The sequence below is a fragment of the Miniopterus schreibersii genome, assembly GCF_964146895.1.
Source record: "Miniopterus schreibersii genome assembly, chromosome: 2".
Lineage (NCBI taxonomy): Eukaryota > Metazoa > Chordata > Mammalia > Chiroptera > Miniopteridae > Miniopterus > Miniopterus schreibersii.
The window spans coordinates 12,609,168-12,635,217 of NC_138102.1; the positions used below are offsets into that span (position 1 = coordinate 12,609,168).

The 26,050-nt window shown below is 38.0% G+C and overlaps 1 protein-coding gene across 1 annotated transcript in view; it reads left to right on the forward strand.

Annotated features, from left to right (window-relative positions):
* Positions 1–7,624, forward strand: part of SGCZ (sarcoglycan zeta) — a gene marked incomplete at its 3' end in the record, with an annotated part of 570,369 nt that extends 562,745 nt beyond the window's left edge. Inside the window, exon 7 of the mRNA XM_081124488.1 lies at positions 7,436–7,624. Coding sequence (XP_080980614.1) covers positions 7,436–7,624 — 189 coding nt within the window. The remainder of the gene's footprint in view (positions 1–7,435) is intronic.
* Between the last annotated feature and the right edge of the window lie 18,426 nt (positions 7,625–26,050).

Genomic DNA, 26,050 nt, shown 5'->3' on the forward strand with positions numbered 1-26,050 from the left:
GGGCCTCTTTGGGTTCCTCTTCTTTGGGACCCTCTGTGCTTCCTGGACTTTTAAGTCGATTTCTTTACCCAGGTAGGGGAAGTTTTCTGTAATTATTTTTTCAAATAGGTTTTCAATTTCTTGGTCTGTTTTTTCCCCTTCTTGCACCCCAATAATATGAATTTGGGCCTCTTGAAGTTGTCCCAGAGGCTCCTTACACTATCTTCATATTTCTGGATTCTTTTTTCTTTTTGCTCTTCTGGTTGGGTGTTTTTGTTTCCTCATGTTCCAAATTGCTGATTTGATTCTCAGCGTCCTCTACTCTACTGTTGATTTCCTGTAAATTATTCTTCATTGCAGTTCCTGTAGCCTTCATTTCAAATTGGTGCTTTATTATATCATCGATTTTCTCAGTTATTTCCCTAATAGTCTGCTTAAACATCCTTATAAACAAAATTCTGAACTCTGTATCTGCTAGCTTGCTTGGATCTATTTCATTTAGTTCCTCTTCTAGAGATTTCTTCTGTTCTTTCCTTTGTGACATGTTTCTTTGCCTCCGCATTTTGGCTGCTTCCAGGTGTTTGTTTCTATGTATCAGGTAGAGCTGCTGTGTCTCCTGGAATTGGTAGAGTAGCTTTGTGTAGTAGGTGTCCTGTAGGGTCCAGTGGCTCAGCCTCCCTAGTCACCTGAGCTGGGCCTTCTAGGTGCTCCCCTGTGTGGGCTGTGTGCTCTGACCTGTTGTAGTTGAGCCTTGGTTGCTGTTGGTGTCACTAGGAGGAATTGACCCCCAGGCCAATCAGCTGTGAGGACCAGCTGCAACTACAGCCAGAGAGCTGCTGGGCTGGAGACACCCCCATGGAGCAGGATTTATTTCAGTGGAGCTTTGGTGTTCACCAAGTGCACCCCTTGAGTGTGTCACTCGTGGATGTGGTAGGGCTGTAATCTAGTGTGGTCGAGTCTGACCACCAGGTGCACTGTCTCTGGGGCCTCCCTGGAGGTGCAAAGTCAGCTTGTGCCAGTGCCTTGCCCAGGGCCACCCAGCATGAGCTGCACAGCAAACCGTAGTGGCTGCTACTTGTGCTGGGCTTGGAGGTGCCCAGGAGAGGCCAAGCTATGAGCCAATGCAGCTGCCGCTAGTGCCAGGCCGCTTATCAAGCCGTCTGGGGCAGCTGCTGCTTGTTTGAGAGATTTTAGGAAAGTCCTAAGCATGAGGCTGGAGAGGCCACGTGCACAGAAAAGCCCCTGGAAATGGCCCGGATGAGCTGCAGGTGGGGAGGGGCGGGGCCTCCGGGAATCACGGGGCGGGGCCAAAGGTGGGAGTCAGGTGCTGGCGACTCAAATAAGGTGCCTGCCTGCCGGCTGTGTGCGGGGAGGACTCGCCAAAGGAGCCATGGCCTCCGCCAGCCCTTCTGCCCGGGAGGAAGCCGCCCTCCGCCTCTCGCCCGGATCTCAGGCAGGTTAGTTCCCCCCCGAGTGTCCCGGGTCCTTTCAGGCTGCTCCCGGCGCTGGGCTCAGAGGGAGCGTCCGAGTGAGTGGGTGCCGGGCCCTTTAGAGGAGCTGCTGGGGCTCCCGCAGCCTCCGCGACCCTCAGGGACAGTCCCCGCTGGGTTCACAGCCCGGAGTTGTGGGGACGTCTCTTCCCGGCCTGGAGCCCTGGGCTGGGGGCCTGCTGTGGGGCTGGGACCCCTCCCTCCTTCGGGAAACCCCCGCTGCCGAGATTCCCTCCCGGGATTACCCCCCCCATCGGGTGTGGGCCCTCCGCCTAGTCCCTGTGATTCAGCCCCGACCCGCCCGTCTGCGCCCCTCCCCCCGGTCTAGATGCTTCCTCAGCTCCCTGGTTGCGGGGCTTCTGTGCAGCCGGATCCCGGGAGGCTCTGCGTGAGGTGGTTCTGTGTCTCAGTTGTGATTTTGATGTGGCCGCCGCAGGCGGCGGGCGCCGCTGTTCCCTACGCCGCCATCTTGTTTCTGTAAAATGACGACATATTAATACTTGCTCTTGAACATGAAATTTGGCGAGTCTAATGTTATTTTCTTAAGTCAGAGCTCTATTTATTCTCTTCTGAAAGATATTCACTCAATGTTGAATGGGGCATCTAAATTCCTGTAGTTTCAAAATTGGCACATAAACATAATATCAAGATAATATCATAAATTAATATTTAGTATTTTTTAAATTCTGTTTTGGTCTTAAAAACATTCTTGCAGAAAGTACTCTGGGTGTTTGTTTCTATAGAAATAGTGCGTATACTTTTTTAAAAGGAAAACAAAACCAACGTTTGTTTCCTGTTTAGCCGTATTGCTCTTTCCTGGATGTGGGGATGCTCGTTAATAGCGTGTCCCGTGCGCCTTATTCCCCCAAGAAACGCCTCCCAGCTGCCGTCACTCCTCCGAGGAGCCTCCGGCGCGTCCTCCACTCGCTCTCTGCCGCGCGGACGCCCCTCACTCCTCTGCCCTACCTGCTTACACACCGGGATTGCTGGGTCTGCAGCTCACGTTTTTGTCAGTTCTGCAAACTAGCCGGCAGGTGTTACCTCTCCCCGTTTTCTCTGCGGCTTTTTTCTATAGCTCTGAAGAAAGGCCAGGACTTTTCCTTGTTTGGGTCTCCAGACCCCTTAGCCTGTCTGGGTCCTCCTTTCTGTTTCTTTGCCTCTCGGTGCCTCACTCTGCTCATTTATTCAGATCTACATGCCCAGGTTCCTCTTCAGTATTTTTATCTCATTTTTAATCCCTACACTGAGCTTTTAATTTTAGTAATTATGTTGTTCATTCCTAGGATTCTCATTTCTTGTTCTTTTCAAATCTGCCTGGACATCTTTGTAGATGCTTTTTTGTTTGCTTGCTTGTTTTTAATTCTACCTTAATTATTTCAAAGCCTTATACATAATACATATTCTATTCTGTATATTTCTGCTGCAATTCCCAAAGTCCTTGAAGGGCTAAATCTGTTGTATTGCTGTTTATACCAATTAATTCCCTTAGCATTTTCTTCCTTTGTGTGCTTATTTGTTCTTTATTATGAGCTTACAAAGTTTAAATTGAGAAGAAAAAGAATGGGAGGCTGATTTAAGTGATGTCCCGAAGCACTTTATACCTCTTCAGATGTAAAGATGAGAGCGTAAATTAATGGAATCAAAGGGAGACATTCCTTTTTCACTTTTATGCCATTATCTCAGTTGTTGTTTCAAGATAAAGTTGAATTATAGATTTTGCTTCATTTTTATAAACAAAGTCATTGTCGGGACCACTTTAGGATCTTATTACAACTTACGTTATCTAGAGATATGCTTTAGAATATTTTTAAAGTACATCCATATTATCTTTTAGGGTTTCTTTCCCCTACTATCATAGACTACAATACTTTGTCTTCCACAACAAGACAGAACTCTAAGTATCTCACATTCTTTTTAAAGAGTTGCTTTTATCATGCTAATCAGCTCATTCAAATGATTCACAGTGAATCATCCCCTAAGAAACATCGGTGGTTATTAATCTTTGTTCTGTTCTTACTCACACACCGCTTTCCTGATGTCCTTTTATTCAAAATACCAGCAGATTCCTTGGATTCAGTTACAGGTTGTCATTTAGTTGTGAATTGAGTATTATGCTATAAAGAAATCATCTCCAGAGGTTTTCAGTTGTAGATATTTTTATATTAATAAAACAAAGATGTAGAAAAGAACAGCACTTTACATTAGAATAAATAACATGTGTGAAATGATATAAAATCTTTCTCTTTGCTTCACTGACTATGTCACAGAAAGGCAGACTGATCATTTACTAAACAATATACAAAGATGTCAAGTCTACCTTTGGATAGTTTTTAAACTAGTTAAAATCACAGCAGGCATAACATTGAGGTAACCAAAATAATGGACAAAATGTATAAGAATGAAATTGCATACAAAATCAGCTCTGCAGAAGATGCAGTTATTTCCGACATAGTGTTGCAAAGAATTTCAAATTCAGCTCTAAAGACAACATGAATCATAACTCTAAGGACACTGGTAGTATTATAATAGTATATGCAAAGCAACAATGTAATTACATATTACAAGATCACAGAGGAAGGAGAACACAATTTTTATTTTGCAAATTGACTAAGATTTTTCCTGCAGTGATAAGTCTGATTTCAACAGGTAAGAGTGGGATAAATGAATTCTTAGTGGAGAGAACACAATGGGCCATGAGTTAACACCTCAGAGGTGTAATTTTGAGTACTAGGAAGAGTTTCAAAACAAATGGATTACATGGTTTATAGGACATTATAGAATAGAAATATCAATTTTAGAAGTTGGAAAGTGAACAGTATTATAGTAGTAACTGCCTTAGCAGACAGAAAGAGATATGAGCAAGTGCATCCGTGCTGCAGGAGCCTAGAGAAGCTGAGCAATGTTGGGTTGGAAAGAATCAATATATATCACCCCTTTTACCTCATGACTTATTTTCCATCTCAAGCCAAGAAAATATTTTCTCTTTTCAAAGGCCCTGTTCATTTTAATTTATCAATTAATAAAATCCACCTCCCTTGTGGGGGTGAGGGTACATTTTGGATATCAGAAGTTTATGGGATTAAGTGTTGTCGTATAGCTAAATATTGTCTAGAGTAGCCCCTAAAAGTATAGGAGAGCTGGAGGGCCACACAGCATGAGGTTCAAGGCTAGCTCCGTCGATAAGGTCTCTACACCTGTGCTTGCTTTCCAAGGCTGCCACCTGCTTGCCCTGCCGGTATAAAAAGTCACTCTCTGCCGTCATTCCCTCAGGCTACACCAATAGAAAGACAATTAGTTTTAAACTATAAAAGCCAGTGATGCAGCTCGGTGTCAGCAAGCCTCTGTGAAGTACCAGGGTTAACCAGTAACACTTACTTCTGTGCTTATTAATAAATGAACCATTCACAATATCTTATAGTCATTTGATCAATCCAACGTAAGCCTGTTGATCCACATGTTCTTTAGATTTCCATGTTTCACTGTTTATCGTCTAGGTCTCAAAGTTTGTTGGGCAAAACACCAGCACCTAATAATTCTTCAGAGAACTCACCTTCAAATAATAGACCTAAAGCCCACAGTCCCAGAGCTTGCCCCTGTAATATTGTTGCAGCTTAAGAATATCTGCTGTCTGCAAGCATGCTAGCTCCTAAAAATAAGTGAAGAAAGGGGCATGAGCTCTGCAAGCCCAGTTCCTCTCTCAAACTCAGGCAGTAAGAGCAGACTTCTCTCCTCCCCTATGGAGAAATGAGCCCAGAGTGTGTAACAATGTGATGCAGTCGCTGATGTCCCTCAGTGAGGAAACAGATCTGAAAGAAATGAGGCCCAGCACCTCTACCAAAACATGCACTGTCATTTTCTTTTGCTGCTGTTGCATACTTCTAACTCTTACATCAGCAAAACAAATCTTTTTAAAATAATTAAAAGAGAAGGCTTTTTTTCTCTCTTTACTTTCCTCTTATTTAACCAGAGTAATGATGCTGTCTTAGCTTTGACTACTATTGGTAAATATAATCATTCACTTATTTTATAATCTATTCATTTATTCAACAACTGTATAATGCGGACGCTACAGACAGGATCAAACACTATGGGATTATAAAAATATTCAGGTGTGATTCTACCTTCAAGGACATAATTTAGTAGGAAAAGTAACATAAATATAACTAAAATAACATATTAGCATCAACAAAATAAAAGATTAATAACAAAGTGCTACAGGAGAACCCAATAAGTAGTCTTTCCATCTTGAAGCACCAGGGAAGGTCTACGGAGGATTAAAGCACATGAGCAGGACTTTGTTCTGTGGAGGGCAGAGGGTGACATTTGTACCCAAGAGTGGAGACACGGCCAAGGTGAACGAAGGACGTTATTTCACACGCGTGTACTGCCACAATTCTATGAGCTGTTCCATAACTGTCAACTACAGACAGATTCTCTTACTTTGAGTAAGAGAAGCACAGTAAATGAATACAATAAATGTTAAGAAGGGATGGCTACTATCAAGAAATGTAAAACTGTCAAGGAGAAATTAATGATGGATGTGTTATTTTAGTAAGGTGGCTAGGAAATTCCTTTCTGAGAGGGTGACCATAGAGCAGACATTTGAACAAACGTGATTACATCCCATCTAAAATATACATGTCCATAATATATGAATCCTTTCTCTGGCTCATTTGAAAAGACAGTCACTGTGTTTCAAATTTTTAAAAAAATTAAAGAGGCTAATAGTGGGAATCTCCCACCTCTGTTCTCCAACCACCCAGTTAATATCTACCCCCACTTGTATATGTCTGCAGAAAAGTACTTCAGGCAAAAGAAATAGGGAATAAAAATGCCCTGAGGTCAGAGTTCTTTTGCTATATTAGAGAAAATGTAAGAGCTGGAGCAAGAAGAATGGTAGGAAATGATGCTAGAGAGATAGGCCAGATCATGTAGGGCTTGTGGGTCATGGGAAGTAATCAAGGTTCATGGTAAGTAAGTGTGGTGGAGGTCATCGGGGAATTTTCAGCACTGGGGTGCGGTGATTTGGTTTGCATTTCTTAGAAGTTTCCTCTAGCACTATGTAAAATAGACTGAGAACTGCGATGCCAGCTGGGTGGGCCAGTCAGCTGGCTATTTCAAGAGTCCTAGTAAGAAATGAATCAAGCTTCGGTAAGGACACATCTGTAGGAATGGTGTATCCTCTGGTTCTCCTGTCAATTTAAAGATGTCCTTGGGCAGTAATTTATTCATCACAATAGAATGAAAGACAAGCTAGAGATTTTTCTTTGCTCTTCAAGTTCAGGCTTCGTTTTTTCTTTTTTTAGAACTTTCCCCATGCATGCCAAAACCAGGCGTCACTGTCCCTGAAAGTGCTCAGTTAAGGGTTTGCAACACGGGAAGTAACCCTCCCATGAGCAGATACAGCAGAGTAGGTGTTGGGCACAAGTCATGTGTCACGGATACTTCCAACCAGAGCCTCCAATGATCACCTGCTGTCAGTCCTGCCGATTGTCTACTTAGTGTATCTTTTAGACAGTCTGCCGACATGATCCTGTATTTCTAAACTACTAGGCCAGAGTAATTGTTGAAACTGATGTCCGGTCCCTTCAGTTGTGCCATCTCCATGAAGACCCTCTGCTGCCCCCGTGCGCACGGGGCAGGTGTGGGAGCCTCGGGGGGTCCGTGGCTGTAGAGACCGGAGCTCTTTGCATGATGGAGAAGTTAGGTTGAGAAACTGTCCAAACCGCTCAGCGCCTGTGGCGTCTGCACAGGCGGGCGGGCTCCTAAGCCGACTGCACGGCCCCCCTTTCCCACGGAGACCCCCAGAGGCGCCGGTCGGGGTGGGGGGCTGCGGCGCGGGGCGGAGCCGCGGGGGCCTCGGCCGGTGGGCACCGCGGCCGCTGCCCGCAGCCTCTCCTCGGCCGCGCGGTAGAGCTCCGGGGGCGGGGCCGCCGAGGTGAATTAAAACGCAGTTTCCCCCGTAGATCTTTTTGGACGCGGACACCATCCGGCTGGGCAACGTGCCGACGGGCTCGGCGCCGGCGCCGCGCGGCTCCGCGGGCGCCCCGGGCGTGTTCGAGGTGTGCGTGTGCCCCAGCGGCAGGCTCTACCTGGCGCCCGCCGCCCCGGGCTCCGCCTGCCAGGCCAGCAGCGGCGCCTGCCCCTGGAGCTGAGCCCGCCTCGGCCTCCGCCGTCCGTCGGCTCCGGCCCTGCGCCCCCCCCCCCCCCCGCGGTCGGGGCGGGGCCTCCTCGGGCCGGGCGCACCCTCGCCCCGCGCGAGCGGGGTTCGCGCCCGCGCCCCCGGCTGCTGCGCTGCGGGCGCGGGGCGCGGGGGCAGCTCGCCCGGACCCGCGTTTGCTCGGGAGGGAGCGCGACACAGGTGCCTTTGCGACGCGAAGTGAAGCACAGCTCCGCATTCCCGCAGGACCTGGCTGCGAACTACGCCGTGTCCCAGGTGGCATTCCCAGCGCCCACGGCGACAGGAGGTGGCTCGCCCTGTGAGGAAACGACCACCACAGTCCGAAAGCACAATTTCCCATTCATCTTTTTGGATGTAAACTCTACCCCCCCCCCCCCCGAGTTTTAAAATTTTAAAGCATAATGTAATGCTCGCTTTACTAAAAATGAAATTCAATACATGGTTTTTAACAAAACGAAACAGAACGAGAGAGAATCCCACCCTGAGTTTTATTCGTTTCTTCACATCCAGTGTGGTGTTACTCTTTGTCTACGGCGTTTAGAATTTTGTACGTTAGGTGATTTTGAAAGCGCTCAGCAATATCATCTTTACGGAATTAACAAAATGCCATCATGTCATTTGTCAAATCTGAATGGCCTTACGTAGTATTTACTTGGCTATTGCATGTGAAGTATTTATTTTTAGCAAAACATCTAATTTGTTGCAATCCAAGACAGGATTGCGAGAGGCACCCAGGCGGTTACGCTCAGTTCTAACAGTCCAACGTTTGTTTTTGCCGTTCACTTTATGCTTGACTCTGCTAAAATTCAAACACCCTCGAAATAAACACGACGGTGATGCGTAATGCTGAGGATGGATTCACTGTCCATTGGAATATCATCTTCAGAATTATATCTCTATTTTTTTACTGGAGGTTAAGATTTAAGGACAGTAGAAATTAAATTCAAAATTCCCGCTCAAACAGTAAAAAAAAAAAAAAAATACAAACATTGAAAATGTGTTTTCATTATTAGGTTCATATTTTAAGGAATTTGTTTTCTTTCAGCTCTTAACATTAACTTACTTTCATCAGACTGTTAAGCTACCCTACTACCAGGAATCATAGTTCTTTCCATTCTCCACTGCTTATTTTTGTAAATTAGCTTCTAATAAATAACTCCAGAATGCCATAGATTCATTTATCATAACACCCCTTAACTCAGACTTTTGAAACTTACAGAATCCAGGAATGTAAAATTGTATTGAACATTTTCTATTATGGGAAAATGACTTGATCACTATGAGGTAAGTCCTTAATTTTGACCTGTCAATCAATCTTCCCCTGCCCTCCCCTGCACAGTGTTACAGGTGCATGGAAGCTTCAGTCTGCGGGTCCCTGGCTATAGAAACTCTACAGCACAGAGTCAAGTGGGAGATTGGAACTTGAAGTTATTTAGGTAGTAGAAGTTGGAAAGTTGGGTAATGTAAGCAACAAAGTGAACCATTTAGCCAGAATTATCTTGTTTGGGTAATCCATCATAATGAATAATTGAAAAAGCTCCATTTCAGTAAATGCATTATGTACTCAGCAGAAGAGTCAGAAAGCTAATTCAGTTTTATTACTTTTAAAATAAAATTTGACCTGTGTTTGGGGCTTATTCCAATACTGATTTAAAGTTTTATATAATAAGAATTAAGATATGCATTTGCTTAAAAGTTGTATCATAACTCGAGTTCAATTTATTTAAGACATCAGAATTTAACATGAGAAATTCTCATTGTTTTTTGCAAAATATTAATGCAAAGCGTAACACAAGAAATTTCGAGAAATTATGGATGGTAATCACTGTTATGGACTTTTTAGGAAAACACTGTATATTCATTTGAATCATAGTTAAGCCAAAACATCCCTAAACTGAAACAATTAGAAAATTTCTTAATCAAATGGGAACTTTTTTTAGTAGTAATTAGCTGTGTTTCTAATCTCAGCTCTGTCTTCTACTAATCAGTGAGCTAATTTAGGCAGTCTGGGAATATCTCCAAACTTCAGTTTACTCAACTTTGCAAAAAAGTGTTGAATCAAAGGATATCTTGATATTTCTCCCACCTCCAACATATTCTAATTCCAAGAACAAATATAGGAGATGGAAGGGGTGATTGAAAATTTAAATTTTATATCATAAGAGGAGAAAAGATGAAAAGAGTGAGGAGACAAAACTGTAAAAAACAAATCTAGTGAGGGACTGTCAAGTTTTGAATTCAAATATATTCTGAAACAGAGAAAATTAAAAGGAAATATATAAGTTATGATATTGAGACTATGTCTAGATGATGTAAAAATATCTGTTCAATTTAGTAGGAAAAAAATGTGATGCAGATGCCTTTCCTACCCAACACGAAATAATTGATTAATTGATTTAAATTACCCGACTGGCTGTTTTAGATACCTTAGCATCGAAGCATAGGCTCAGGCTCAGGTTTCAAGCTTCTGTTGAAGACAGAAGATTGCTCCTTAAAGTCCTTAATTTTCTCATAAAAGGTTTGATTCTTAATACAGTGTTCCCTTCATGGCAGACTACTCAAGCATGTTCATTATCTGTTTTTCCTGTACTATTTTTTTTAAAAATATATGTCTTTACTGATTTCAGAGAGAGGGAGAGAGAGAAACATCAAGAGAGAGTCATTGATCAGCTGCCTCCTGCTGGCCCCCTGCTGGGGATGGAGCCCACAACCGGGGCCTGTGCCCTGACCGGGAATCGAACCTCATTCTCCTAGATCCTAGGTCGATGCTCAGTGGGCTCCAGTACCATTTTAAGTCACAACATATATAAATATAGTGAAGATTATTTAGATGCAAATTTCATCTTTCCTAAATCAAACTCAGAAAAAAATGATTTTTCAAGGGTAGTACATGAACCCTGAATTTGGCGTTCAGTTGAGCTGGAGAAGGGAAGAAGGCAGGCAGGATAGGAAAGAGGGAAGGGAACGCACCCCTCCTAGCATTTAGAATGAACCAACGGAGTAGCTGAGTTCAGATGATGGGGTTAAAAGGAGGGAAGCAAAGATGACACTTTTTTCTTTCGGAATATTTCAGTAAGATACTTCTGAAAAAATACACTTCTAAATGTCATGTTTCTTTTGCTCAATGTCGCTAAAATGTCTACCCTGTACTTCTTTGTACTATTATTTTATTTTATGAACCATAAGCTTTATAATCTGGTACAAAATTATCAAAGGATTTAAAATAATGCTTTAAATTTTACATTAACCCAAAAATCTTAAGAGTTCAGGACCCCAAATCTCTGAACATGGAGGCAGGAGTTCCAATTCTAGTTCTGCCCCTACCTCTCATGTGACTTGAAGAAATATAATTACCTTGGCCAGAGCTTACTTATCTGTGAGAGGGGATATATCAAACTAGAAGTTTTTTGGTTACTTTCATTTCTAAATTTCAGTGGTTCATTTAAGACTCAGCAATCTTGAGTTTAGCAGCCCAGTCTGAACTAGCATTAATATCCTTCTACACCTTCCTTAACATGTCGCTTATAAATGCTGAAATGAAAATCTTCCCAGCGTCCTACTCCCTGCTTTTTCTGTACTCCTTTCCTTGCGCCTACCATTTGAACGTTAGTGTCCCTTTTAGAAAATAATGCTTTGGTGACAGGTTTCAGTAATTTGGTTGACATTAAAAAGGAAAAGATTATATTTAGGTCTTATTAAAAATAACTGTTTGGGAAATTAATAGAAATATTTACCAAATGTTAATACTGTTGGTTATTCTATTATTTATTCCATCAAACTAAAAAGTATTGTTTTTTAAAGAAAAGATCATTTGATCACAAAGGTCAATTGCTGAATTTTTTTATAACAGGTTATGCTACTGAAAATTCCTACATATTCTAGCATCTGAATTACTCAATTGGATAGGGCCTCATTTTATAAAATTGGCATTTGATATAATAAAACCTAATGAATTCTGCCATTGCAAGAGGCAGCAATAGGTAGAGGGCTGGAGAGTGTTTAATGCATTTAAGTGGCTAAATTTTAAAGCAGATTGTGTCAAGATCATAATATTAAATTATTGTGGTTGAAGATACTTAATGGCCAAATCCTCTATACAGTCATCAAAGCAAAACTCACATTTGAGTTTCATTAGAGAAGTCTTGTCACTTTTTTTCTTCCAATAGCTTTGGTCTAATTCGAGCTGCTCATGTGACCATATTTAAAGATACTTGGAGAAATTATTTTCTCTCTGTACTCTTGTATATTAGAGTAATGAATATTGAAAAACATCATTATCACAAAGTAAAACAGTATTGTGTTTTTATCCTTTTAAAACAATCATAAACTAATGAATGTCCTCACTGAACACTGTTATTCATATTGTTTTTATGCTGGTTCATTAGTTGTTTAAATGTCAAAGACCAAAGACTGGGATTTCTATTGTATTTCGCTCTAAAACACTGCTGCTTCTACTAATTTATTCAAATGAACAGGAGGGCTTATCATTATAACATGGGGTGGTAAACATCCTCCCTGCCGGATTCTGAGCTGTAGATGATTAATTAATGCTTTTGCTTTAGAAGGAAATCTTTCGTGTGGTCCACTTGCCTTTTATACATGTGTAACGAAATCCTTGGTATTCACAAAACCAGTATGTAAAGACTATATCCCCAAATGGGCCCAGGATGGATTTACTCAGCTGAGTGTACACTTTCATTGCTTGCTAAAAATTCTTTGGAGACTATAAATAATTTGAAATACTTTTAGAACCACAGGGCTATTTTTTATGTGTTAATAGAAGCGGTTCCAATCTTTGAGAAAGTCAATGAAAAACATTAAAGGAAATGAGGTATAATGAACTGTGATTCTTTTTGTTTTCTGCAGTCTTAATATCTCATTTGTTTGAATATTTATAAATAAAAGCCAAACAGGGTTAATGTTGTGCAAGGACATTCACTGACAATGGAGATGTGTAATTTTGTGTTTTGGTGTCTTGTTATTTATACAATTCTTTAAACCAGGTCCACTACTCATTTATTTTGTTTTGTAATTTTCATGTAAATGTTTTCTTGTGTGTGTATATATATATATATGACAAATGGAACTATTTTCTTACACATACTATGCAATATGTTTGTAAAATTACAATATTACCAAAATTACAAAAGCTGTGCTTTTGTACTCGATCTTGCTTTATGTAAAATCTATCTTTTTCTATTTAAATGGACTATCAGTTCCATAAACTGTAGATAACATATCTATTCAAAAATCAGTCTATTGTATCTTTTGTTTAGTTTAGGGTGGAATGGGCTATATTTCTTTTGGGAGAAAATGCACAAAATTCGGTAGTTGGAAACTTCTTTTCCTCAGAAAATGAAATCCTTAAAGCATGCAATGAGCGCACATAATTTAAGATCTCTCCTGTAATTCTTGTATTTTGTCCTGATTTTGGTGCTACTGTGTAACCATGATTAAATGTGATAGTCAACAAAGAGGATCAGAACTCACATGCTATCATTTCATTTATTGAGAAAAGTTGGTAGAGGAGGGAAATGAGTATGAGTAGTGACTAGAGACCTTCTTCAATTATGTTTTAAATATCAGTTCTATTACGATATATACTTCTAAAATTTTAATTTATAAATTTATACTTGGTAAAGATGCTTCTCTTATGAGAAACTGAACATATGTTCCTCTTAAATATACGACCAATGAAACTAAAGGATTCAAGTTGATTTAAAAGTAACGGTGACTACATTTTACTAGATGATCAGCTGATAGTTTCACTGTGACTTTATTTGGGGGAACAACACTAGGCAGATGCCATCTGCTCAAACACAGCCCTCTACACAGACACATAAATGCACACTGACCTGCAGCGGTGAATACAGACACATACTAATTGGCATTTACTTACATGACGTTGTACTGCTTCATTTCCTTGTTGCATTCAAAATACAAGCACCAGCGCAGTTCAAGACTGTAACTCTAAGCTGTGCTTTATTACCTTTTGGAGATAGAATTCCCAGCGCAATATCTTACAGACTTTGAGAGTGATATTATTCCTCAGAGGTTCCAAAGGAGCAACAATTTCCACTGGAAGTGTGTGTGTGTGTGTCCATGTCAGTATTACTGTTCTTTCTTTACTGCCCCAAGACCTATATACACTGGTCCAGATATTAGGGGAAAAGCAACAAAATCACAATCATTTACACTCCTTACAAAACCTTTCAAATTTGATTCTAAACAGAAAATAAATGAGTGCATTATTTTGGGAAATCATATATAGTCTATGGCTATGGCTTTAATCTCCAAAAGAGTTTTGGATGGTTCTAATAAGCAGCCAGACACATGCATACTTATTTCCGGCAGATCCTCAGACCATTTACCAACCACTGTAATGCCTGCTTTCTGGCAAACTCTTTTCTCATTAAGTTTGGGTATTGGAGAGTGAAGGTTGGGGTGGGTATAAGCCAGAAAATTCCAATTATATTAGTGTTTTCAGAGCTTTGGCTACTTACTGAAAGAACAGAAAAAGGCACTTACGTGAACTGCAAATGTTGCTGTAGCTTCTTCTAATTGTCAGAAGATTACCCTCTTTTTGTCACATGACAAATTTTAGAGGGAAACACATTTTTCTGACATTTTTATATCACTCAATAAGAAGTAATACTTGCCATGAAAGTAAGATTTATGGTAATGGAAAAATCTTGCTTTATAGTATTTACTAGCGATTTTCAAAACCAAATATACTCTGTTAGTAAAAAAAACAAAAATAAAAAACAGGAATCCCTTGAAATTATTGAAAATATAAATTGCTGCCCTGATTTTTCATCAGATAAATTGATACTAAAAGGCGAAAGACTGTAATAAAAGATTTAATTGCATCTTAAAAATATATATGAAACTTTTTCTCAGAACCATCTAATCCACTCATTTTATTCCAGTAGTGGATATAAATTTTGAAAATAAAATGAATACATTGGCTCTGTTCAAAAATAATGTTTAGTATCTTATATGTTATAGTTAAATATAAGATTAAGTTACTTTTGCAGATATGGTTTTAGCTGATCCAATTAGGTTTTCTAGGTACTAATCATTTATTTTTAATATATCACCTGTTTCCAGAAAGAATATTAGATTTTCATACACTATAGAGTAACCCTTAAAACAGAAAAAAAATTAAATTCCTAGAGAAGAAGGAATCAACAATTTTAGCACTAAAGCAAAACTAATATGTTAAATATTAAAGGTACATTTACGTTTCCTGAAAGCCAGATATTTAAAGGGAAATGGCAAAAGCTACATTATTTGTGAAAAAAATATATACCACTTCATAGTATATAAATATTTTGATGTTAAATCTAAAGTATTTATTGCTTAAATATTTATCTATGGATCAGTAAACAAAATACAGTGCAGTGCCTTAAAGAATAATTTCATTTAAAAATGCTTTTTTCTATTAATAATTATAGATGATGTTGGAATTGCTTAGTGTGTTGCAATATATGAGAATCTCAATTGATCCATAACTATAAACCATTAAAATATTCATAAATTATCTCAAATGTCTAAAAACTACCCCAAATGTGTAAAATGTCAAACATAAATAGACCTAAAGTTTTGAGACTTTGCCAGATGTTTTCCAAATATATAGTACACTTAGTATGTAATACATAAGTTTTTCTTATACAATTTTTGTGTTTTATATAACAGTATCTATAGGTGAATTTAGCAAGTAATGTAGGAGAATAAAAATTTGGAAAGTATTGTAGATGAAACATCTTGGTAAAACTCTACAGCATTTAAATTTTAATGACAGGATGAACTCAGTGTTTTCTTTCTGTTTATAACTTGGTAGAAGATTCTGAATTCACTGGTCACCAGAATGAAAGGCTTTGGAACATCCTGAAGCAAGTTATCTATTGCTCTCAAAATTAATTAAAGAAATATAAAGCCAAAGAAAGACCTAGCCAAAAACCTAGAAAGTTATAATATCATTTTTATTGGGTTAATCTATTTATCCAATTTGGTATTATAAGTTTTGAATTTATAACTGGCAATGCACTGACTGTTTTGAATGAATAGCACATTATATAAAGTCACTGTTTAAAGCCCAGAAAAATTAAACTTAAGTTGTAGCTTCAAAGAGCACTAATATAAAAATGTAAATTCATTAATAATTGAAACTTCAAAGTAAAATATTAACATAAATTTCCTTTTGCATTTCATTATTTGACATTTATAATTACTTTCACTGTGATCCATTATCCATCTTGAATATAATTCTAATAAGTAAAATGGATTTGATTCTTTAAAAGGGGCATCCGTAAACAAGAAGTCAAAAAATCAGATTCTAATTCCTGAGTTGCTCTGAATGTGAGAAGTTGCGTCTCACGTGGATTTCACCTCGCAAGCCAACTCTAGCCAGTAGGAAAGGGCTCCCAATATGAAACACTGCATTGAGGGTGATTCTAGAACTAAATGCGGTCTCTCCAGGAAGAGCGGCATGTCATGAACAATAACAATTCTGGAGCGAATGATTAATTGCAATGCATGTGCTCTATTGTAGCAATGAGTTGATCTCGAGGACTTTCAACTCAATAATGGGGCTTAGTTTCCTGAGTTGTACAATATTGCTATTAAATACAAAATATTTTAAAATGAGTGCCAGTGTTATCTTATTCTTTAAAATTTTAGTGTTCAATTCTGTGCTATATAGAATTTACTTTTACTCTAATGTGGACTATAACATATAGAGCAATGTACTGAAATGAAGGAAAAGGAATAAAGGTGGCAAGTTGTTAAGCATTTAATAAATTATGGTCCATTGTGTAATTTAAAAAAACACAGTGGGATTATCTGAGTTATGTAAATTATCTGAGCCCTGGGTAACAATTTTACTTGATGTCTACTTTTCAAAGGTAGAAGTAAATGAACTAATATGGGCTAACCATATATTGTTTATTCTGTACCAAATTAAAACAACTTATATTACTTTTTAATTATAATCTCACTCTCGGATTAAATTTAATTAGTCCCTGTTTTAAAACGAGAAAGCTATGTTTTGGAGAGGTTAAGTAAATCAAACTCTTATACTTTTTAAATTACATTGTAATACATTCATTTGCTCATCTATTTAATAAATAGCATCAAGTATCTCTGTCAGTCATTATCCTACTACTCTAGTCACTGGTAAACAAACAGACCTAGAAGGCCATGGCTCTAGTAGAGCTTCTGGGCTGGCTGGGGAATGCAGAACACTAATAATGTAAATATCAATAAATAAGATGTCATAATGTGAAAGTTCTCTGAAGAAAATAAGCAATGAGATAGTGACAGGGTGAGTCTCCCTCACTAAGGTAAGCGCTTTAAGAAGAGAATCTTACCACTGCAAGTGGAAAAAGGCTTGTTTAGTACATTTTCTGATGTTGTGCAGTAGGATGTGTGTCAGTTAGGAAAATATTCCTGGGAACAGTGACTAGGAAAGTGATATTAGGTTCCAATAATATAAACAGTGCTGTAAAAGAAGAAACATAAACCAAGGATAAACGTTCACCGCAATGCAACCTACAGCTGAATTCTTAGGCAGAAATCGGTACCACGGCTTTCACCTTCCTCACATGCGAGGCTCCACCTGGGGCTCTGGCAGGCTGCCCCTCGGTGCCTGCCTTCATTCCCGCTGGCGTCCTCTCCTGCCTGCGTGGGGAGAACTGAGCTTGCTCGACTGTTAATAAGATCATTACCCAGCATCGACAAAAGCATTTTTACTATGAAATGCCTTCCTCCTAAACACAAGTCTCAGAGTGGTACTCTTGTAAGAAGTATGAGCCTTGACGTTGGGGGGGTGGAGAAAAGACTGCTGATATCACATTGTGCACTCACACTGTGCAACCGCATTCTCTAGGAAGCCATGTTTACCCTGGATCTTGACCCTTCCAAAATGCTTGCAACCTCAGTGTTATTCACATTATGTCAAATGACTTATAAGTTGCTTTACCTCTTGGTGTGTCTATTAGAATGAGTTAACTATAAATTAACCAGAGTATTCTTACATGAGAAATTTGTAAAATCTAAAAAACAAAAAAGGAAAGAAGTTTTACTTCCCTCTGGGATGAATTTGTTAAGTCAGTGTTCTCACATTATTCTGGAATATTTTAGGTGTGGTCTTATCGTGAATTTGGTAGATGATCCTGGTTAGTTAGAAGAGATTCTTTCCATCCTGCCAATCTATAATAATTCAAGAATAAATTATCAATCTTAGTATCTTGAGTTGCTCTGAGGCATTTTAAAAACATTTACTACTGAACACACTAAATTATGAACTCATACCTTGGTCATGTTCCTCTAAGAAAAAGTGGAATCATCTAGGTGGGGTAAGAATTTGGATAAAGTATTCTTTTAAAATTAAGCATCTTATTGTTGGAATATCCCCAGAGTACAGTTTGATAAATCTTCATGGTCAAACATATTGATTGGCCTAAATACAATATAATATTTGGAAGTTCCAATATTCAGCTTTAAATGTACTCAACAAATTATATAGAGATTATTGCTCCAGATAATTTTCCAACTCAAAAACTTTAGGTTTTGTGACTTTTAAAAGTGCACAGCCACCTCATTTCCTTGAATACATCTTGTTAGTATATTACATCATTATCTTGGCATAGTTACCATAGAAAAATGCATGGTGATAAATACCTATTAATATGAACAATTACAACAGAAAAACAATTGAATCAGAGGACCAGTATCCAATATTATTAGAGTTAACAACCATTTGCAGTACAATAACTCTCTGGTTTTGAAAAGTGAATTAGTTCAGTTTGGAGCTATACCTATTGTCAATGACACTCAAAATAGATTCCCAGCCTCTCAGTACTAGACTGATGCAGGAAGTTCACATAGTGCTCTAAAAAAAAATTGACCTACCATATTTTTACCGCTCCCTGAATGGGTACAACCAAATAAACACAAATATCCTCTAGATTTCCAAAAAAACATACAGATTTCTTCTAGGAACTGATGCTTAAGTGTTATTTGCTAATTTAAGCTAAAGTCATTTTGTTAATAGTCTCCCAGGATAATCACCTGTCCATATTCAGACCACGATCACAAAGGTTGAAAGGTCATTTATCCACTTGAAAATCAGGAAGTGGAAATAAAACTAATTTAACTTGTTTTCCCACTTTACCTTTCTCTGTTTTTGTTTGGTGTTATGTTCAAAATATTAATTCTCATTTAGCAAATGCCCATATATCGTTGCTGAAGTAAGATTGATCTAATTTTATTAATGTGATAATAAAAACTGTTAAAAGTTTCTCCCAGCATAAAACAGTTATTGGAATAAACTCTAGAAGACCATACCCAAGATAAGTTAGAGCCATATTTGAATGTGGTGACTAATTTGTCTAAAATGTATGGTCCTTCTTATACAGTTTAGCCACATACTTTCAAATTTAAGATTAAAAAAAATTATCTACAACATTGTTAAATTGTTCTGCTGGAGTGGGGAAAATATACTTAATTCATCCTGTGCAATGGCAAAGACTTGATCTTGAATTGTAGGGAAATGGGTTTAGCTTTTGTCTTACTCTGCCTCTAAGTTCTGTAATGGGGTCCAAATGGACAGGCAAAGGGAGTTCAGATGACTACTGACCTCAGAACAGTGATCAGTCATTGTCCATAAAACACAGTCGGTGTTCAAAAACGGAAATAAGTTATAGGACCTATATTATATTTTGAAAACTAAAGGGCAATGAGTGACCAAAAAATGTCAAGGATTAAAGGTAATTATTCTCACTAAAATGCATAATTTGTTTTAAACTCAAAGCCATCATTTGTAAATATGATGCCTTCAACAAATTGAAGACTCATGAACGGACATAAATTGTAATTTGGGGACATGAAAACGACTGAATAAATCATGTGGCCTACTTTTTTAAAAGCACAAATTGATTATAACAGGCAGATGACATCCTTCAAAGTAATACAATCTCCACAGCTTACCTTCTCATTTCATAGTGTCTGGATTAGTCTGGTTTTTCATGACCTCAGAAAAGAAGAATCATCTCAAAAATCAATAAACAGAAAGAAAAGTAGATGACTGAGAGTTTAATCATTCACTGTTTGAATGGGTTGGCATTTCTGAATCTGAAGATGTATTTAAGCTAATAATAATCTGGTACTAAAAGTTTTCATTTAATTCTCTGTACTTTTCCTCAAATACATTTATCAAATAAATTAAGGTATAATTGGGATGCTTTTCTTTACCCAGGGAAATCCAAGAAAAGGGTCCTAACCTAAAACACTCAGATTTACTATTTGCAAACAATCACAACTGCAACAAAACAAAGCTGCTTTCTAAAGCAAAAGACTGTATTTTTTGAATAGTTATTGGAATAAATTTTAAGTAGAATTCCCTGAGTAACTGCTTCAGTGTAGAAAATACAATTAGTTGCATCTTATTTTTATCCTACACTAATAAAGACATGCTCTATTTGTATTTGAAAATGGGACCACTCGAATGAGCTCAAATATATGGCTTTTCCAGAAATTACTTTGTGACTATTTAAAATATACAGGAAACTCTTTAGAATATAATTATGCTTACCCCAAATTAACATGAGCTAACACACACACCCTTAGTTTCTTTTGGGGAAGTTAGAAGCAGTATGTTAACTCTTCACAAAGTTCAGTGAAAGTCTGTGAAACTCATGACCACAAGCCTTGTTTGAAGAAAACATGTTGCCTATATAAAGTGTGTGCTCAAATCATGTCACATTTTTTTTCTTAGTAACTGGGTTTTGTTTTGTTTTTAACCTCCTGTTTCAAAACCTTACAAATTCTTTAAGCATAATGCATTTTTAATTTCTCAGTGTACCAAGTACCTTGTAATAAACTGAAACTTTTGTATCTAAATAAAAAAACTTAATAATTACCATATATTTTGGATAACAAGAAAAAATAAATTTTGACTACATAACTCCACTTTCTAAGACAACATAATTTTTATCTGTTTAGTTAATGTCCTCATATAATTTTAAGATGGATAAGCATATGTTCCAAAAATATTATATTGTACGGTTTAATTTAAAATATCACTTTAAATTATTGTTATAATAAAATTTTACATTCTATTAATATTTCTAAATAGTGTTACTATATATTCTTTCAGAAATATGTTAGTTTCATTAGAGAAATATATACATGTAATATATTGTAAAATTTTGAAATGTACATTACATTGACATTTTTTAAGTAAATATAAATAAAAAAATTTAGTACAAATTAGAGTCAAATGTGATAACTTTGTCTCTCATACTAAATAGAAGGTTTTGCCATTGTAATAACATCATTTTATTTTAGGAAGAAAAATATTCCCTGGGAAAACAGTGGTAAATAAATTATATTTTAAAGCATCAAAACACTTACCGAAGTGACCACCAGACTGAAATAGTCACTCAGATGGTGAACCGACCCTTTATTTCTTCTATAATAATATGCTTTTTAGTTTTCATAAGTGAAAACGTTCTGCAAATATGCATTTTCTTCAATTTTTCTGTAAGGAACCAGCCTGCAGAAGAAGATAATATTCACTTGTAATCAGACTGGAATATAAGTTTCTTAATGCAAATTAATATTACATTGGATCGGTGTTTCCAAATGTATGTTTCATCGAATGCTATTTCCACAAAATAGAAAAGAGTGAAAAAAAGTCATATGGACAAAAAAACAAAACAAAACTGAACGACAACAACAACAAAAATCACAAAGACTATGAGAAAAGCTGTACCAGTTTCTTTCCTTGTTAAAGCTTTCATTACGTATTGAGTAACTTCAAGACAGACACGTTTTTCCAGGGCCTCTCAGTTCCTTCACCAGAGAAGCGTTTCCTACAGAAAGCATCGCACTGGAGAACAGCTCGGGAAGTGCCACTATAACTTCTCAGCAGTGCGTGAGACTATGGAAGTTTTGTTACATAAATCACCCACATTACTGTGCAAAGAAATGCTCTCAAGCTACTGTCCAGGGAATTCTCAGATAACTTAGTATTTTTTTAAATAAAAGACTTTCTAATTTAACCTAAGAGTTTTCCATTTGTTGTACTTACCCTGCCAGTTTGAATGCCGGTTCTCTCCTCTTACTGCCTTTTTGATATTTACGAAGCCTTCTATGTCTGCCTATAAATATTTGACAGATGTTACTTATGACAAGTATATAAAATTACATATTACATAAAAATTGTTTTAAAACTGGATCATCATTTCCCTGTTACAAGAGTTCAGACTGCATCTGGGCTAAAGCTGGAGAACTGGAGAATCTGGAGAAATGTGACAGTTTTATATTTAGTAATAACATACAGAACTAGCACTGCTATCATTTTATTGTAATTTCATAATACTTTCCTTATATAGTGTGTTTAAAGTATCACTTTTTGCCAGAGCATCCTTTACTTTATTTTCCTTTAATTTAGATCTTGAAAGCCTTTTGTTAAAGATTTATGGGAATAAGAATGCACAGTCTTTGATCAAAATATTCTCTTGTTAAAAGGTAAATGAAGATAAACCCACTTTGAAGATAAGGAAAGCCAGTAGTCAGATAATCTGTTATGCACTGATTCAAATCTCTGTCTTTTTCCCCCCATTATTTTTAAGCATGAATAACACGATTTTATTACTGCTAGACCATACCTAATGAATCAGAATGCCTGATGCCCTCGCAAAGGGATACCTATATAAGTTTTATTTTAGAAAGACTTTTCTATATTTTTAAAAACCATTTATTTATATTATTATGACATCCAAGAAGTACTACTTCAAGCAAAAGATACAGAATAAAAGCCACAATTCCGAGGACTATATAAAGCCCAACATGCCGATAAAGTATTAAATACATTTTTATTCCTTGCTTTTTTAAAAATAAATTTTTGTTCCTCGTAATTGTACATTGTTATAAATATGCACTCCATCAAATTACATTGAGAAAGAAGGAAAATTCACTCCAGTAATTCCTGAAAGTTACTGGTTGATGAAGGATTTGAAGGACAAGCCTTCTTGCGTCAAATTGAAACAACTCCAACTGGCCTCCCAGCTTCAGAGCTGCCGACGATCTGCGGAGGCCGCTGCTGCGACTGCTCCACAGCTAACCCTCTCTGTCCAGCCCCGGCCTCCTTCACCACATGCTGAAAGCAATTCTAAGAATCCACATGTGCTCCTCTTCCTATCAAAGCCTACTTTCCAGGGACTGCAACCTGCAACAAGCAGCAGACCACTCCTAAAAACCAAAGACAAGACTAACCAGGGCAGGGGACAGAGGTGGGGCCATTGCAGGACTGTCTAAAGTAGAAACAGGGCTGCAGTGTGTCTGTTTCCCTCTCCAGGAGAGAAGGGAGACGCATTGTTTCCTATTATCTTTAAGCCATGCAAGAAGGGCCCAAGATAAAGAACTAGGATAAAAAGATAAGATATAAAAGAGCTTGAGAAATTGTGTGTGCCTTCTAGAAAAGCACAGGGGCTCCAGCTTTCTCCCTGGCCCACACCTGTCGAGCTATTCTGAAGAGCAGAATGAGAAGAGAAGGAGGAGGGATAGCCAGCTGTCATTTGCCTTCTGGTGGGTCAAGGGAGTGGAATTCCCGTGGGCCACAAGGAAGATGTGAGATGTGGCTAAGCTGGTCATCTGTAAAGGGCTTCCTGCTGGCACAAGTAGATGCTAGAAAAGAAATGTTATATCCTAATATCAAAGACGGAAAGGTAAAAATCGTAACACAAAATAAATACAAAGATTTTAGCTCAATTGCTAATGAGGGAGAATCAGTAAGTAGTCACACTGGTTTAAAAAAGAACCCAAAGAACAAATGTGTAAGCCCATCAGGAACGTTGAAATTAATTTGCTTAATAGATGCAAAACTGGCAGCAATCCACCGGACAATGATTAATTGCATTGTACTGGGCACAATTTGTATTTCAATGGACATGAATCATTTGCATTGCTATCAACTTTCTATAACTTCCAGTTGTCAAATAGAGGAAAAGATAACTCAGATGAGTGACCTATTTGAAAAGCCATGGTATTCTGACATCACCAAAGGACAGAAGCTGAAGGACATCTCAGAACAGCAGCAGAAGAGTCCACAGTCCATCCCCACACACAGCCCGTAAACGAGTGATCATTTTGGATGTTTGCCATGACAGAGCATTTCTCAGTCAAGCAAGGGCAAGAAACAAAACTGACTTTTTTGTTGTTGGTGCTCTAATTACTTTCATTCATACCCCTCAGGACCTGCCCCAACCCACCGTGAAGCAGAGGCAGCCCAGCGGGTGCGGGAGGGAAGGAAAGGGCTGCACAGCGCGGCTGACGATGAACTGAGGGCCTCTGGGGCTGGAGGCGGAATACGCCTTGAACTAAGAGTGAGGTTCAGGCTGACCTGGGATTTTTACCTAGACAATGAGACCCTTTCACTGCCTACAATTTACCAAAAAGCTATGTTCTGGCGGTGATTCTCCGCTTGCACCTTCGGATCCATTCTGTGCTATTTTCTGACCTGCCTTCTCAGGGGGCTGACCCCTGGCATTTTCCTGGCCCCCGTGTCCTTTGGCCTCTGATAAGGTTTACCAAGTAGGGTGCCAGGAGGACATCAGAGAGAGGAGGGAGAGAGAATTCAAGGTACTTATTTCACTCCCACCTTCCGGACGGGGAATGGCTGGGTCATCCTGTGTTGCTTTCCCATGGTGACAACGCCTGTGAATTCCAGGGCTGTGTCTTTCTGCCTCAGGGACTCGAGCAGCAGTTCCCTACCCTCGGCTCTGAAGGCACGCGGCTGGTACTGGTGACGGCTGAGAACCGCTGAGCGCCTCGCGGTCTCTTCTTGGCTTCCTTCCTCTCATTACTATACCTGTACTACCACCTTCTTCAATTCATTTTCACTTCAGGGTTCAGTGCGCCATCTGTTTCCTGATGTGACCCAGACTCTGCATATGGGATCTGTCAAAAATACCACCCAAAGGCACTGAATATCTGATGGAATGTGATTGAAACAGTGGCCTGAGGAAAACAAAGCAGTTTTCTTTTTGCATTTTACTATGTCAGGCTAGTCCAACGAAAAAGGCTTTATATGCATACATATAATTTTTATTTAAATACATATGTATAAAAATTGTTATATAAAATTTATACAACGTAAAAACATTAATTTTAATATGCTTAAATATTATTTAAGTGTAATATAATTCTTTATACAAGTGATATATTATAGCCCATGCTCTTGTAAATAATGTTTCCCAATGAAAATGTATCAGGGAGATCTTCCATATTCAGAATCCTTTATAATGACTCATAGTATCCCATTGTCTGATATACAACTAATGTATCCATATTCTCTAATCATAACTATTTCTTTCCAATTTGATGCTAGCATAAAAATTGGTTTGATGAAATTCCTTAATACACACAGCTTGCTTGTAATTCTAACAATCCATTCTATATTGCTATCAGAGTATATTTTCAAAACAAATTATACCAATTTACATCTCTAACAGTATTGGATGTGAGCACAGATTGTTCATATGCCTTATTAATATTTCTATTGATATATAATTATTTTCTGTTTGTAAATATATTATGTGATGAAAATATTAATTCCCTGTGTGGCATATTTGTCTCAGAAAAATTCATCATCTTTTCCTTAGTCTTATTTGTTTTATTTTCATTTTTATAGCTCTGCCTCATATGAAAGGTTTCACTTATGAATTCCAATCTAAACATGATTTATTTATGACCTCCAAGTTACTTATAAAACTTGGTAAAACATTTCTGAAACCTGAAGATTATGAAAATATTTATCTATATTTTTCTCTATCATCTTTATGATTGAAATCTGACATTTAATATTTGATTCATTTATTATTTATCTTTTCTCTGGCATGTTTTATTTTCCCACAGGTGGCTAGCTAGATATTTCATCACTACTGATGCAATTCTCTTGAACCAAAATGATCAGCATATGGATCATCATCACTAAAAAGCTTATATGACCTGAATGAAATTTTAATGAGAAATTGTCATAGAAATTGGTGTCTAACATGGCAAGAAATTCCAAGGTGGATGTCTCTCCTGTAAATTTCCAGAACTGTTACACTCTCTAGGCAGCTGGTGACCAGGCAGGTCATCCAGGTAATAAGGGTAAGCCACAAATAAAAGGTCTGCCATCTATGTTTAAATGTAAAACTTTTGTCCCCATTAAAAAGAGAAAGACAAGCCAAAGTTTGGGTTATACATGGACAGTCTTATTTCACAAGTGTCTTGGAAGGGATACGTTTTGGCAACAAAATATACCACTTCTCATCCATCAAACAGACCAAAAAGAACATCTCTGACAATGTCAGAATTTTAAAAGGATGTGGGAAATGACAAGATAGTA